General features: G+C 43.6%; 1 protein-coding gene across 1 annotated transcript in view; it reads right to left on the bottom strand.

Moving 5' to 3' along the window:
* Window positions 1-1,006: 1,006 nt before the first annotated feature.
* The window catches only part of dnajc10 (DnaJ (Hsp40) homolog, subfamily C, member 10), a 59,414-nt gene continuing 43,602 nt past the window's right edge, over window positions 1,007-16,818 (bottom strand). Inside the window, 7 exon segments of the mRNA XM_033987237.2 lie at window positions 1,007-1,236; window positions 1,697-1,804; window positions 3,932-4,054; window positions 4,144-4,291; window positions 4,453-4,506; window positions 12,769-12,902; window positions 15,312-15,406. Of these exon segments, the coding sequence (XP_033843128.1) occupies window positions 1,225-1,236; window positions 1,697-1,804; window positions 3,932-4,054; window positions 4,144-4,291; window positions 4,453-4,506; window positions 12,769-12,902; window positions 15,312-15,406 (674 nt within the window). The 3' untranslated portion in view covers window positions 1,007-1,224.

A 16,818-nucleotide genomic window follows, 5' to 3' on the forward strand; every position in this document is an offset into this window, starting at 1 on the left:
GGGGTGAGATGGGGAGGGGCATCGGTTATGATTTTAAAAAATATTTGCCAAAAATGTACCCAACCTACTGGCCAATAATGGCCATTTGGATGGAGCGAGCATCTGGTTTATGATTGATTTCTGATATAATTTGGCAAACAAAATCTCAAATATAGCACAAAGATACAAGTTATAAAAATATAAATATTTTAAAGTGAAAAGCAAAAAACAAAGGATTAAATCACAGGTTACTTTCAGTGAACTTACACAAGTCTACAGACACTTAAATATTACTTAAAGACAACATATTACACTATAGTCTGTGATAGTCAAACTAAGACACCACCTATGATTTATATTTTGACCACTTGATTTTTAAGTACTGATCTAAAACGCAACACTCAAATACAACTTTGAGTGGCTAAAACAATTATAACATAGTTAAATTGTTAAATTTAACATAGTTCAAATTCCTCAAATAAAAGTTACTAATTGCTTAAAGAGGGCATATTTGACTTCTATGGGGTATTAACTGCTAACACAACATATTTAGACCATGTTACCTTTTATTGTTTTGAAAATGCTGTATTCGCCCAAACATATGAACATATCTTAGAAGTTTCAACTTTGCTCTGAAATAATAAATAAATAAAATCTGTCAACTGGACAAATCGTTGTAGGAGTGAAGACGTTTCGCTGCTCATCCAAGCTGCTTATTCAGTTCTGTTATATCTATCTCTCCGAGTTTGTGCTGCAGTGGATGGTGTGAATCAAACAGCAGGTATTGGTCAGTGTAAGTGGGCTTCCTAAAGCCTTCTACCTGGAGTTGCCGGTCCTCTCCATTCCCCCTCAGATAAATATAAGGCAGTGGCCACCAGCAATCTAACCAGAACTGAAGAAGCAGCTTGGATGAGCAGCGAAATGTCTTCACTCCTACAGCGATTTCTCCAGTTGACAGATTTAACTTCATCTTTTGCTATACAATTCCTTAAACTAAACATGCAGAGTCATAAAGACCAAGCCAGACTTAAAAAGTAAAAACCTTTATTTGGAAAGTCCCAACAGTTTCCACACAATCAGTAAAATGACTCTTCAGAGCTCCAGTGTCTTACATCACAGAGTAAATATGGCTCTGCATAGTGTCCATCCATCCAGCAGCTTCAGGGAGTGTTCACCAACTGTTCACCCAATGACCAGTGACATCCTGGGGGTTGCATGCATGACTGCTGCCCCCCTTCGCACGCATCAGAGCTCGTCCTGCACATCAACAAGAAGTGAAGGTTTCATTCATCCATTAAACCAGACTCATTTTCTAAGCCTAAAAAGAATGATCAGTTCACATTTTGCCTGTGTGGTTGAGTCATAGAAAAAAATCCAGAAGTATATTTTCTGAATTTAAACTATATTTTAAGTAAAAAAATGTGAAGTACTTAGGGTTGTAGTCCATTAGTTGTTTTATCGCTTAATCTGTTGATAGTGTCTTGGTGTATTTTTATGTATAAAAAGTTGTTTGCTCACATGCAGTTGTAGTATTTTAAGTGAAGTTAACTGGTTAGATCATAGAGGTAGTAAATAGTTTTGAGAGCTTCTGACACGCCCCCTGTCAGTCAACTAATTGATTGACTGGACATGTCTTTTTTCTGCTTTAGGAAAGAAATTCTCGGTCAACTAAAGTCACAGGAATGCAGAATACGTGTTCTTTAACAGACTTTGTTACCTTGGTTTGGCTGTTAAAGCGTGGTGTTAGCTTCTCCAGTCTCATTCTGATGATGTCAGCAATCACACTGGCTTCTCGGCTGTTTATGTATTCCCCTCCATATGCACTCTAAGACAACAAAAGTACTTTCAGAATCATAGACAGAGCAAGAATTTATATATCAGCTCAACAGTGACCAACCAGAAGCAAATATCCCATTAATTTTTCACATAGCAATTACTATTAAAAGTCTGAAGGCTTTGTAGGGTCACTAAGCTCTGTGGCAATTAATGACCACAAGAACTATAATTTATTTCAAATATGTTTTATTTGGACTGAAAACAACCACATTGTGGACATTAGTCATCACATAGCTGATTAGCCTTTGTCATGTTTTTGAAATGGAAAGAAACACTAAATCCACTTTTTTCCCTTGCGAAACTATGTATAAGGTGTTTTAACAGCATTATCTACTATTCCTAGTAATTTTTGGCAACTTGATGGCAAACTAGGTAAATTTGCAGCTTTCTGGTCAAAAACAAATGTGTTTGCTGCCTTTAGTGGCCACTGCGATGTCCACTAGGACTGACATCACAAAGGACTGCCCGGATTTCTGATTATAAACACCTGGTCGCAGGGGCGGAGTTTGAAATGTCAATGACCAATCACACTATTTGTCATATGTGCACTCTTTTCTTTAGTCCTCAAGGTACTGCCCAGTTTAGCAGCTCTATTTGATATGTGGTTGTGGGCAGAGTTTAGTCCCACATTAAACTCTTTTTTTCAAAAAGTCTATGGGGAAACCGTGGGAAATGTACCTCCAGAACCTCCACGGGCTTTAACAGTTGAGCCTGAACACATTGCACCTATTGTATTGCACTCCTAAAGGCTCCATTTTACACACTGCGCAGTGACCACAGACTCGGCCACATCAAACTCACTCACAGCAAACTTGCTCATAATCCCCAACTCAGTAACATCATGACCCGACCCAAAGCAGTGTGTCCCCAATAGACTGTACAAAACAAGTGGACTGAGAGAGTGTGATACAGTGGCATGCGGTTAGCGCAATCAAAGCAGGCAGTGCTTGCCCAATAAAATCTAAAATAATTGCTGATTTTGAAATATATCCAAATAATCCAGTTTTCCGTTCACTTCTGCCTGTTTAAAAGCATGGTTGAAGTCACAGTGTCCTTTAGTACACCCTACTGGTCACTGAGCAGACTGCATCAATTGCAGTTGTCCATGTCTCATTAACTTGTGTTGCCCTCTGCCATGGCGGCCATGCCACACCACACTCTCTAAAAACAGAGAATACTGCTGTTTGTTTTAGAGGCTTGAGCATGCATACTGAGGACCACAGCAGGATCAAATAGCGCTGAATAAACCTCATGATAAACCATGGAGGAATCGGACATGTGAGGAGATTTCTAATGAGTCCCTAAGTGCAGCAGAAGATGACAACAGCAGCGCCAACTTTCACCACAAGTGACTAAAATAACTTGCTTTTAGCTTCACGCTTTTACTGCATAAATAAGGTGCAGGAGTAGGACAAACCTGTGAAGAAACAAATAGCCCACTGTGTAGTACTGTTTGTACAAACAGGGTGTCAAATACAGTCCAGGGTATATAAATATAAATAAAGTATACATGTCTGGCCTTCTCTAATTTGACTTGAAAATAGCTCAGTATATGCATTTAATATGTCATTACAAATAAATACAATGACTTGAAATGTAGTTTGCATAAAAAGTGGTGACCCATTAAAGGCACTGCACACTACTAGTATGACATCACCCATAGCATTCGGCTCCAGCCAAATGAAGCTCATTAAGGCTAGCAGTTATAAAGATGAATATGGAGTCAAGTTTAATATTTGTAATTCCAATGACAAGTATCATAGCAACCAAAGAGTGAATTTGGTGAGAGGCTGATGAAGGTAACGCGCCTTCCAGCCCGCACCACTGTTTTGGCAGGGGACAGGCGTTTAGCATCGCTATCAATCCAACCTTTTGCTAAGAGGAGCGACCTTGGGGAAAGAAGGCACCTGATTTTTCTGTTATTAATGTTCATATCTTGATTTACTGACAAAATAGCCAAATAAAAAATGCCATGATCAGGTAGAGTGGGTTAATACAAACATTTTAAGGCCAGAATAACAATAGAAAATGAACTGGGGCCAGAGTTGATAAAGCCCATGCTCACTTCCTGTTTGGAATGCAGGTTAGCTATGTCCATTTATTTACACACACTCACCCTGTGCATGCCTTGGTGAGGGTAGAAGCGGACAGTGGGATATGCACTGATCCCTGCTGTCTGGCAGAGCTGGTAGTGTGCCTGACAGTCCACTTTGCCTGCCCGGACCTTCCCTTTAAGGCTCTGTAGAAACAAAAGACAAGGTTCAATACAAAAACAGGATATATGTGCATATGTGTGTGCGTGTGTGCGTGCAGGTGCAAGGTACATACTCGAGCAAGAACTTCAAACTCTGGGGCGAAGTGCTGGCAGGGCCCACACCACGGGGCAAAGAAATCTAGGACCCAGTGCTGGTCTCCCTGAAGCACCAGGGTCCTGAATGAGTCTGGAGTCAGGTCCACTGATGCACGAGGCAATGAACTGCTCAGAATACAGATAGGGTTAGAAACAGGGACAGAATACAGGTGCAGGGTGAGAAAACAGACACAGGGTCAGAATAAAGGGGCCAGAATAGAAACACAGGGTTAAAATACAGATGCAGGGGTCAGAATGCAGACACAGGGTCAGAAGATAGTCTTAACCTGAGAACCCAGGAGCGCAGGGACTGGGAATCTCTGTGCCAGCCATTATAAGTTCTGAAACACAAGAAATCACATACAGTGAAGTAGTAAACATTGTTTTGAAAAATGTCAATATTTGTACTAAGAATTAACCAAATGAAACCAAAAGAGTACAGGGTTTGAGATGAGAGGGATTTAACCAGTGGTGCAGTGGAATCATGTAAAAGCATTATCCTCAGATGGCACATGATGGCAGCACAACTGCTCATCCAAGACTGCAAGTGGTTCTGGTTTACTTCAAAGTTATTATGCAATTTTTGTTTTTGATGTTTTGGTTTTTTTTTTTAGGTTTCTACCATACTATAACTATACATACTATAATGTCCCCTCATCAAAAACATGCCTGAAGAGGTTTTATGTCATCCATGCATGTTTGAGTATTTTAGAGATTTCTCCCGGGCCCTTTTCGACCCCCTTCTAGTGTTAGCTGTAAGATTGTGTGCTTTTTGCATGCTTTTGTATAAATATAAAAGCATGATACAGAAATGTACACACAAGCTTGACAAACCTGATGTGATGTGCATTAGTTTAATTAGGGGGACGCACTCTGATTGTGTTGCGATAGTGCTCTGAAGAGGGAGTGATGGGGAGCAAAGGGAATTGTTTTCAGCAAATATAGAAGTTTCAAACCAATAAAAGGTAACATGATGATCTAAATATGTAATATGTTAGCGGTTAATAACCCATAGAAGTAAAATACCCCCTCTTTAAGATGAGATACCTGATTCTGGAGAAGGTTGATAGTTTAAATGATTACTTGCGACAAACTAGTTCTACACTCTCACAAACCCTTTTACACACATTGCACAAATTATTATCTGTCTTAACTATTGATACTTTGCAGCTTATGTCATCAGCACTCCCTGGGGGTATGATGCCAACAGTAGACACTGCTGTGTCTGAAGCTCTGTGACTCAAGTTAGACTTTGTTTTAAGCTGAGCTTTGTTTTAACACAATCTGGCCAGAAAAAGATGGCTTAGGCGGATCTACAACCGGTGAGACTATTTGTACTTTTAAACAAGCCTCTCACACATATAATTACAGTCAAAAGTTAGCTAACATTAGCCAACCATAAACACTCATATTGATCACAGGTTCCTGAAAATATATAGTTTAAATCAATTTTGTATTTTATCTTGAGTTTTTAAATGATCTTAAAGTGACAGTGTTTGCCAATATGTGCATTGTGTCACCATGGTAACTACTGAACATTCCACCATAGAGATACATGTAGAACATCCTCAGCGTGTCACTGCAAACTATCAATAGGCAAGTGATGTACCCATCTTCACCAAAGGCAGGTTGTACAAATGCATTTTAAAGAAACACTCTGAAGAGGGTCCACAACCTGCTCATCTCCATGAACAGGTTATTATCTGGAATCTTCCAATGTATGGCATTCAATTGTTAAATCTCCATGGAAACATTAGGTGATACCACTAGGCCATGCATCAAGTCAGATTTGTGGAGAGGACTTGCTCCCGGTAAGAATGGTTATTTTTCAAACTTTTTATGAGAAATAAAGACATTTGGGTATTGTATTTGAATTAATGCAAGTAGACTTCTAACAACATTAAATTTCAAACTCAATTTCTAATGGTGCGTTCCCACCAAACGTGAAGCAAAAAAAAAAAGCTCCTCTAGTTAGATGGTTGAATTTTTTGAGTCACTCACTTCATTCACACATCAAGGACGATTGAGTGTGGGAATTTGGTCTTGCTCTATATGCTCTGTACGCTCCAAAAACATCAACTGCAGCTGTGTGATACCCACCATGTCTTGTTTTCATTTTGAAAAATGGCGGGCTTGGACTACATCCACAAAACAGCATTTTATGCATGCTGTTGCCATATAATATATAAATATTACTTTTTAATGTACTTGTACTAAGCTGTATATGTAGAACGAAAGTTACACATGTAACTACGGTTCTCTGAATCCCGGATGATGGCCAGAAGCAGTACTCAAGCACTGAATGATCACTCTTGCGCATGCACAGGTCGAGACTTAATAACAACAAATTCACCTATGACCTTCGAAAGGTCACGTGACTATATAGTCACAGCCCCTTAAATTTGTCACGAGGATTCCGAGGGACAGAGAGTCATGGTCATGAGGAATCCACAGACCACGTCAAGCAAAACCTACCTCAGAATGAAGCATGATGCTCGCATAACACTCCATCCGGAGGATGGGGGGACTGCTACATTCACCCAGTAAAATCTGGCAAATGTGGAGGGTGAGGTCCAAGAGGCCGCAGCACAGATCACATTCAGGGGAAATCCATGCATAGCAGCCCAGGAGGTAGAAAGGCCCCTGGTTGAATGGCATCTAACACCTTCGGGCATCAGCCGCCCCTGCGAGGCATAAGCATGTTTACTGGTCTCTACAACCCACCAAGACAGGAGCTGTGTAGAAAGAGCCCGACCCTTACGTGAACTGGCATAATACACAGGCAGACTTTCAGACTGTTGCATACCTGCCATAACCTATGTAAGCCTCCAATGAGCCGTCAGGGCATTAAGGTTCTGTGGTAGATTCCGTGCCAAATCTTGCCAACTGGAGCAGTTGGGCATTTCCTGCAGAAGACAGCACCTTAGGGAGGAAAGAGACATTAGGCCAGAGGGTTACACCTGAGCAATCAGCATGCCATCTACAGCAGGACTCATTGACAGACAGAGCCTGCAGTTCACCCAAATGCTTACCCGTAGTCATGGTGAGGAGAATTGCAGTCTTAAACGACAGCCACTTAATGTCTACCTGGGCAATAGGCTCAAATGGATGAGCCCGCATCCACATATACCTTTAATGTCGAAGGTGACAGACCACGATCCAAAAGTTCCTGTAAAAACTCCAAGATAGCAGAGACTGAACAGCGCACCGCATCTTGTCCACGTCTCCTGCATCATTCCTCAAATTGCTTCCACCTATTTGTGTACAGCCGCCATGTCGACAGTGCCCAAGCATCGACAGATCGACAGATCGTATGTCCTATTCCCTCTAACATACTCTGAAAATGCAACACCGGGCCCTGCAGGGGCCACACCCAGAGCTGGAGGCAGTTGGAATGGGAATGCAATATCTGTTCCCCCGACTGGAACAAGAGGTCCATCCTGGCGGGAAGGCGCATTGGAGAGCTGCAACAGAGACTGTGCAGAAGCGGGAACCAGATCCTCGCAGGCCAGAATGGAGCACCCAGCACAAGCTTGTGTCCCTCCTACAGAACTCTCAAGAGTGTTTGATAATCAGAGGAAAATGAGGAAAGGCATAGAGAATAGGCCAGTCCTGAGCCAGTGCATCCTGACCCAGCAGGCTGGTGTTGTCCCTCAGAGAGAACCAGAGAGGGCAATGGGTCGCTTCCCGCGAAGCAAACAGATCCACTTTGGCCCTGCTGAAGACCTTCCAAATGGTGCAGACTGCCTCTGGGTGAAACTTCCATTCTCCCGGCAAGTCAGTCTAGCGAGAGAGGAAATCTGCCACCAGATACCGCATCCCCGGAAGATAGGCTGCCCTCAGGCTGGCAAAAGGGACCAACGCCCACATGAGAAGCTGCCATGTTCTCTGTGTGAGATTCACCGATCTGGTCACTCCTATGTCATTTATATGGTAAACCATTGACCTGTTGTCCGAACGTACAAGCACATGCCTGCCTAGCAATTTTGGCAGAAAATGTTGCAGTACCAAGTACACATTAACTCCAGCACATTTATGTGTTCCCCGATTAGACTCGAGGTCCATGCCACTTGTATCACCTGACCATGCCATGTTGCACCCCAACCCGGGGAGGATGCATCCATATTAGCATTTTAATGTTCTTTTATTGTAGCACTCTGGGATTTTGTTTAATGAAGAGTGTATTATAAAAAAAAATATTATTATCATCATATACACAACTTCCCTCCGTGTGCCCCAATGGGACACCCCGTAGGATCCAACGTCTGTCTCTCCACTGAGACAGGGAGTGCAGACACTGGGGATACACACGCAGCCTCTTGCGTCTGTGTGCAAACAGAGTTTAGTCCAGCTGTAAGCTGTTCAGCCACATCTGCATCTGCCATAATGAAAGTAGCCCCAACAGAACTACACTGGAGGCTGCTACCAACATGCCCAGAACCTGGAGATATCGTAGAAACGGCAGGTCCTCTACCGCTCGGAAGGCACCCAGCATCCCCATGATGTTGTTAACCCTCGTGGGCAAAGGGCAAGCAACCATGCTGAGTGTTTAAGGCCATCACCCAAAAAAACAGTGTCCTGCATCGGGACCAGATTGCTCTTGTTCATATTGTGAATAAAATTATGCTTATATTTTTATCATTAATGAACTGTATGCTTATATTGTATGCTTGTGACTAACAGGGTGTGATGGAAACTACAAGCCTATGTAATTGAAATGTATAACTAAATTGGAAAGTAACTGAACTGGGAAACAGGAAATGAGGGTGCGGGTGAAAGGCTGTGTGACTTAAACTGAAAGATAACAAAAGTCATGTCTGTGTGGGAAGGAAATAGTGTTGTTCTCCTGATAAGCATGATGGGAAAACTGCTGAGTTGAGTCAAGATGTTAATAAAAGGCTGCTGTGAGAAGGGGGCATCAGAGAAGGCACGAGGAGCTGTCCGTGTGCTCCCTCCCCTCTGATCAGAGCAGAAGACAAGTCTAACACATGTCCTGAGTCTTTTTGGGTAAACAGCATGTCGAGAATAGTTTTCTTGACACATATTCACACACAGACCAAAACGGCTCACATGATCCGAGTACAACCTCTGTGTCGCGAATGGCCTGGCTACGGCTGGGTGCACAAATCACCCAGTCGTTGAGCTAAGGTAGAATCATCAAACCTCACGCCTGCAGGGGAGACGAGGTCGCTGCCACCACTCAAGTGAACACCCTGTGTGATAGGGATAGCCGAAATGGGAGGACCCTGAACTGAAAATGCTTCCCCGGAAAAGCAAAGCGAAGAAACTTCCAATAATTGTGTGCGATCGGTACATGAAAATAAGCATCCTTCAGATCTATAGTCGTGAACCATTTGCCTGGGGAAAGTGCTTGAAGCACCTCTGAGGTGCATAGTATGTGAAACAGCATGACTTTTAAAAACAGATTAAGATGTCGCAGAGCATGAATCTTACCTCCTTTCAACACCCACACATCTGGGGTGTTGGTAGACCAGTACTAGACCTCCTCCAGGGTGAAACAAGCGACTGCCAGCCTGTGAGCTTCACCTACGACCACGGCCAAGCTCTCTTGACAAAAAGGCAAATGCTTGAAGAGATATGTCGACCAAGACTTGCATAGCCACATCGACATTAGAAGCCTCTTGTGAAGTCATTAACCCCAACAATAGATGGGACAGGGAATTTCCAATTTATTAACCCAGAACTGAGGTCGCGGGCACCTGGCATTGGGTCTCAGAGCCTCATCTGGAGCCACAATAAGGGAGGCCACAGCTGGTTCAATCGCTGGCATATGCCCCAAACCAAACTTAGGCGCATCCTGCATGGCAGCAAGAAGCCTTCCATCAGACATTGGTTTAGAAAACGCTTTTGTATCTGACCAGCAGGCATGTAGTTCCTTAATAGACTCCATAGAGGGGGGTAACCAAAAAGGAAGACACAGAGTTTCCAATTCCAATTCCACCTTCCTGAGAGCAGATGGAGTTGTGTGAGCTCAACTCTGATATGTCAGAACACACATCCAAACCGTCCCCACTATGCGGGTCAGTTTCGTGGAAGTGCGTATCGGACACCGCCACAGACAGGGCATTGTCCTTGCAAACAAACCATCTCCCGCTGAGCAGTCCGCTGGTCGCTATTCCGAGTCTGCATGGACTCAATGAGAGCTTTCATTCTACTGAGCTCTGCTCTGAAGTAAGGCTATCCACCTTCGAGGATATAGGGGAAATGCCAACAGCAGAGGGCTTTCTCATCACCTTCCCACTTGCCGGCAACTGGGTGTCCTGCATATCAGAGAGCGCCAAGGTCCCAGCTTCTCCAAACGCAGCCAGGGGGTCAGAACGCAGGGATCTCGGAATAATGCTGCAAGTCATGCAAGCATTCTCTGTCAAACGTTCCCTAAGGTGGTCCACACCTAAACATAAGGGGCATAAATCATGTCCATCAAGGCAAGGCAAGGCAGGTTTATTTGTATAGCACAATTCGTACACAAGGTAATTCAAAGTGCTTTACAGAATAAGAAAGACATTAAAATCACACAAATCAAAACATAAACCAAATCTGCAACTCTCCCACCCACTCGTTTGCACCCTTTAAAAACTCTCTCTCGCACTCTTTAAACACGGTCTTGCTCAGTTTAAGAACTTTCCCATTACTTTACAAAAAACTTTCCTGTCACTTCTCAAATACTTTCCTGTCACTTTACTATGTCTAATAAAAGTCCATCAGTCCATGTTTCTTTTGTCATCATAAAATTACCATTAAAGGAGAAGAGTGCAGAATAAAAACCTTTCAGTCATATGCACAGCTAAACAGAACCGTTTTGAGCCTGGATTTAAATATTGTCAAAGTAGAGGCCTGTCTCACATCTTCAGGAAGACTGTTCCAAGTTTTAGCTGCATAAAACTGAAACGCTGATTCCCCATGTTTAGTCCGGACTCTGGGCACCAGCAGGAGGCCGGTCCCTGAAGTCCTCAAATTGCGAGATGGTTCATATGGCACTAACATGTTGGAGATATCAACGGGGTTATGCAACCTCTACAGCACATGGACTCCATCAAACCAACGGTAGATCAGTTCAAGCAGAAAAGGCCACTCTTGATCCACCAAACTGGGATAAAAAAATATGTCGAGCTAAAAAAGCCACGGGTGGTAGGCTACAATTAAAATATGTTATCTTCCCAAACTCAAAGGAACAGTAACCACTGCTGAGTAAGTAAAATTAGAACATGCACCTGAAGGCACGAGAAAAGGAGCTAACGAACCGAACACGGTTCTAAAATAACAATGATAGTTTTAGCCGAACGCCACAACAATCAACACATAGTCAAGCTGAACCGAAAACGGCAGCAAATACAAACCAGCTCCACCGAACCGGGTATCGCTTCCAACAAAAAAAATGCAGAAACTACTTACCATAGACTATCTTTGTGAAAAACGTGCACCTCACCAGCGTCAGGGAACCACCCACTCCAGGTGATGCACTTCGCTGAGCCCTGTGCAGCTTATGCAGCCCCTGAGGGGCGAGTTGCACTCGTTACCCCGACTGTGATATACTCCAATCACAGGTCACGGGACTCTGAGCAATAAGCTTCCACCAAAGAAAGTGGGAAAACAATTGTGGTACAAAGCAGTATCCACGAGTAGCCACAACATACTCGGCCTAAACCTGAGAACAAAAAAGGGACAGTGTTTCCAGAGTCACGAGACTATATAGCCTCAGGTGGGTCACCGGAATATCATAGGTGAATTTGTTGTTATTAATTCTCGGCCTGCTCATGCACAAGAGTGATCATTCAGTGCTTGAAGCACCGTCTCTGCCGGTATGAATGGATGAAATGGAACCAATGGTTATCAAATGGCGCCATCTAGTGTGTTAAATTGGCTATTATCCACTTTTAGATAAAAGCCAACTTAACTTGCTGGCATGTGCTGATTCACAAGTGCTTATTTAAAAAAAAATGATAATGTTTAATTGTATATAATGGATTTGTTATACACTACTCAAAAAATAAACTACAATGTTAGAATAAAACAGACCCAAAAGACACACACAGGCATCTTTGACGCACAATTTGTGTTTGATGGGAATGCAGTATAAGAGGAATAATAAATAATAAGGAATAGACTCAAAACTAAATTCCGATTCACGATGAGAACATGCTTTCTTTAAAAGTGTCTTTATGAAATAGACCATCTTTCTAGTATTTAGACAATAGAATGTCATTTTCAACATTAAATTATAATACTTTCTTTTGTATTGTATTTTTGGCTTTATATCTGGGCAATCCCTCCGTCATCTAGGTATGTCCCATAGTAGTCTATGAGCATATACTGGTCTATGTGTCTTATACTTCTGATACAGCTCAAGATCCCCTATAAAGCTATTTAGGAAAGTTTAATTCTTTAGTATCAATACCGGCTCAAATGAGTATCTACTTTTGATGTTGATTAGTATCTGATTTTTTATACTTTTGACAACCCTAAATGCAAGATAAAGACATTTAATGGCATACCTTGGAACATTCCAGGCAATGTAATACCATTTCCATGGAGAGTAGCAGGTCTTCCTCCACCGCAAAAGTCATATAGGTAGTGGTACATACGTAAACTGGTGCATCTTCTTGAAGCCCGTTGAGTACAGGCGCAGTTCAGGGTAGGCTCTCACTCCCTCACTCTGACAAAAGGTCTGGAAGCGTTGACAGTCCACAGAGCCCACGTTGATCTGACCCGACACAAGCTGAGGACAAGCACAACTTCGTTTGATAACAGCACCAGTGCCAAGTCTCAACTGTCCAGTGGATCAATAAGCTCCAGTGCTATCAGTGCTCTTAATGGTCCTGAGGACTAGGGCAAATGTTGCACGATCAGATTAGATTAGCCTTTATTGTCTCCCTTGGGAGAAATTTGTCTTTGGACAAGGGATCTCATGCCACTTATAGAGACATATAACATACAGTAAACACACAGTGGACACATCAATAAATGCAGTTCATAAGAAAAACAACCATTCAACATTTGATAATATTGCACCTTTCCCATAATTAGCATATTTTGCACATTCCCTGGGGCCTACAAGTGTAAAGGTGAGTATTGCACATTCCCTGGGGCCTTTCTGCCTAAGGTGCCAAAGGACATTGCACACTCCCTGAAGCCTATAACTGTCTAAATACGAGCATGAATCTTTCCTCCTTTGTATGCATCCTGTGCATACAACCTGTCAAACCTGCTTTGATTACTCACGTGGCATGGACAGTATTGGATAATTTCTGCATGCACACAAAGTCAAAGCAGGGCTGTCAGGTTGCCTGCACTGGACTTATCTTTATGAGAAGAGCTGTGTAGACAGCATGTACAAGCAAGGAGTGGTGATGTATGAGCCCTGTGCATGCACTCCAAGCATCAAGTTCTGGCACAACATTTCAACAAACTTGGCAGAACACATATTGTCAATCCAGTGTTTATTCCTCATGCGATCGTGGAGGTGTCTACAGTCTATCGGTGCCAGATATTGATACTCAATGTATCAATAGTCAGGCCAAATATCGGATATTGGTATCACCTCAAAAAATTTAAAAAATTAAAAATAATCTCATCCCTAGAATAAAAGCACATCATTGGCAAGCTGGCTGCTGCAATGCTCTACATTTTAACCTAGATATTAAATCTGCTGGATAAGCAGTATTGATAATATCCATCCATCCATTTTCTTCCGCTTATCCGGGGCCGGGTCGCGGGGGCAGCAGTCTAAGCAGGGACTCCCAGACTTCCCGCACCCCGGACACGTCCTCCAGCTCCTCCGGTGGGACCCCAAGGCGTTCCCAGGCCAGCCGAGAGACATAGTACCTCCAGCGTGTCCTGGGTCTTCCCCGGGGCCTCCTCCCGGTGGGACATGCCCAGAACACCTCCCTAGGGAGGCGTCCAGGAGGCATCCTGAGCAGATGCCCGAGCCACCTCAGCTGGTTCCTCTCAACGTGTAGGAGCAGCAGCTCTACTCCAAGCTCCTCCCGTGTGACCGAGCTCCTCACCCTATCCCTAAGGGTGCGCCCGGCCACTCTGCGGAGGAAGCCCATTTCAGCCGCTTGTATCCCCGATCTTGTCCTTTCGGTCATTACCCAGAGCTCATGACCATAAGTGAGGGTAGGAACGTAGATTGACCGGTAAATCGAGCGCTTCGCCTTCCGGTTCAGCTCCTTCTTTACCACAACGGACCGATACAGCGACCGCATCACTGCAGACGCTGCACCGATCCGCCTGTCAATCTCCCGCTCCATCCTTCCCTCACTCGTGAACAAGACCCAGAGATACTTGAACTCCTCCACTTGGGGCAGAGACTCACCACCCACCCGGAGAGAGCAAACCACCTTTTTCCGGTCGAGAACCATGGCCTCGGATTTGGAGGAGCTGATTCTCATCCCAGCCGCTTCACACTCGGCTGCAAACCGCCCCAGTGCCTGCTGCAGGTCCTGGCTCGAAGAAGCCATCAGGACAACATCATCTGCAAACAGCAGAGATGAAATCCTGCGGTTCCCAAACCAGGCCCCCTCCGGCCCCTGGCTGCGCCTAGAAATTCTGTCCATAAATATAATGAACAGAACCGGTGACAAAGGGCAGCCCTGGCGGAGTCCAACATGCACCGGGAACAGGTCTGACTTACTGCCGGCAATGCGAACACAGCTCCTGCTCTGGTCATACAGGGACCGGACAGCCCTTAGCAAAGAGCCCCGGACCCCATACTCCCAGAGCACCCCCCCAAAGGACACCACGAGGGACACGGTCGAATGCCTTCTCCAGATCCACAAAACACATGTGGACTGGTTGGGCATACTCCCATGAGCCCTCGAGGACCCGATGAAGAGTATAGAGCTGGTCCAGTGTTCCACGACCAGGACGAAAACCACACTGCTCCTCCTGAATCCGAGGTTCGACTATCGGTCGGATTCTCCTCTCCAGTACCCTGGAATAGACCTTACCGGGAAGGCTGAGGAGTGTGATTCCCCTGTAATTGGAACACACCCTCCGGTCCCCCTTCTTATACAGATTATTGATAATAGTAATATAGATAAATCCTTAACAATACCCATCCCTAGTATGCTGCTGCACACAAAGACCCACTCACACAGGCCCAGGGGAGGAGAGGTGCTCTTACCCGGGCCATGCGTCTCCACTCTGGCATCAGCATCTGGCAGGGCCCACACCATGGAGCATAGAAGTCTACAGCCCACACCTCGCCTTCTGACCTCCCTGCAACGTGCACACAGCAGGGTTCCATGCTTAGTGAGGATATTACATTGAGACTGATTCTAACCTTAACCATAGTCATTACTTAACCTAAACCCTAACATGAACCTGCTTTAACCCTAGTGTGGTCCTTCCAGTAGAGTTCTGTGTAACGTGTCATTTGTCCGTGTATGAGTCATAGTAAAAAAAAAAAAAGTATTCTGTCAACCGGACAAAAGTTGTAGCAGTGAAGATATTTTGCTGCTCATCCAAGCGGCATCTTCAGTTCTGGACGATTGCCGGTGGACACTGCCTTATGTCTGTCTGAAGGGAGCAGCTAATTAAACTGAGACTAACACTACTATTAGTTGGATAGGTCTATTGAACTACAATAGACTGAACTGTGCCTGAGTCAGTATTTTGCATTTTCATTCAGGCCTCTAATGGGTGCTTTCACACCTATTTGCATGCTAGCTATCCCTCTTGTTTTAGGTCTGAGAATGGAGTAATAAATGGATAAAACGAGGCTTTGTCTAATACAGGACCAGGACTAACACAGATAAAATATCACTCTAAAATTCACACAGAGCCAGAACCTCCTACAGAGACATGTACCTCCATATGATGACATGTCCTCTGACAGAGCCCGGGGTCCGTGAATCCAGTGACCACTAAAAATGCTCATGCAGTTTTTTGACATGATTATTTGTATCAGACACTTTCCTGTATGATTTTCATCATCATACAGATTATCAACATTTATTATGTCTTCCTGCTATTTGTGCAGAACTTGAGTGTTTCTGACCATAATTACATATTCTGAGCCTTTTTTTTTTTTTCCCTGGATGCACAGATGACAGCGTTCTTCACTGCACCCTGGGCTCTGTCTGTCAGAGGACATGTACAGGAGGTACAGGTGTCTGTAGAAGACTCTGGCTCTATTTAAAATTGTGTGTTTTTAGTAACTGTTAAGCTCCAGTCTCATTTATAGTGATATTTTATCTCTGTGTTAGTTCTGATCCTGTATTAGACAAAGCCACACTGTCTACAGACTTACATGATCCCAATCACAAGTTTGTCTTATGCAGTTAACCTGCAGGGTCAAATGGCTTTGGACATGGAATCATTCCATCTAAGATCATACATTCTGATACTAAACTTTGCTTTGAAAAATTGAAACAAAAAGCATCTTATCCTAAAATAAATGCGGATTTATGAAGAAAAAACAACATTTAGGTATTTAGGCTTTGGGGTGTTAAAAATATGAACAAAATTATATATCTAAAATCAAGTATTCATGTCAGTGTGGTCCTATGAGATGTATATTTAATATAAGTTCTCAGTCTAGAGTTTGAATTAAGTTGATATGAAAGCTAAACACAGAAGACCATTCCCACCTTCTAATTCACCAAATAATTTGGGGCACGACTTGTACT

Source organism: Periophthalmus magnuspinnatus, chromosome 21 (genome assembly GCF_009829125.3).
Source record: "Periophthalmus magnuspinnatus isolate fPerMag1 chromosome 21, fPerMag1.2.pri, whole genome shotgun sequence".
Lineage (NCBI taxonomy): Eukaryota > Metazoa > Chordata > Actinopteri > Gobiiformes > Gobiidae > Periophthalmus > Periophthalmus magnuspinnatus.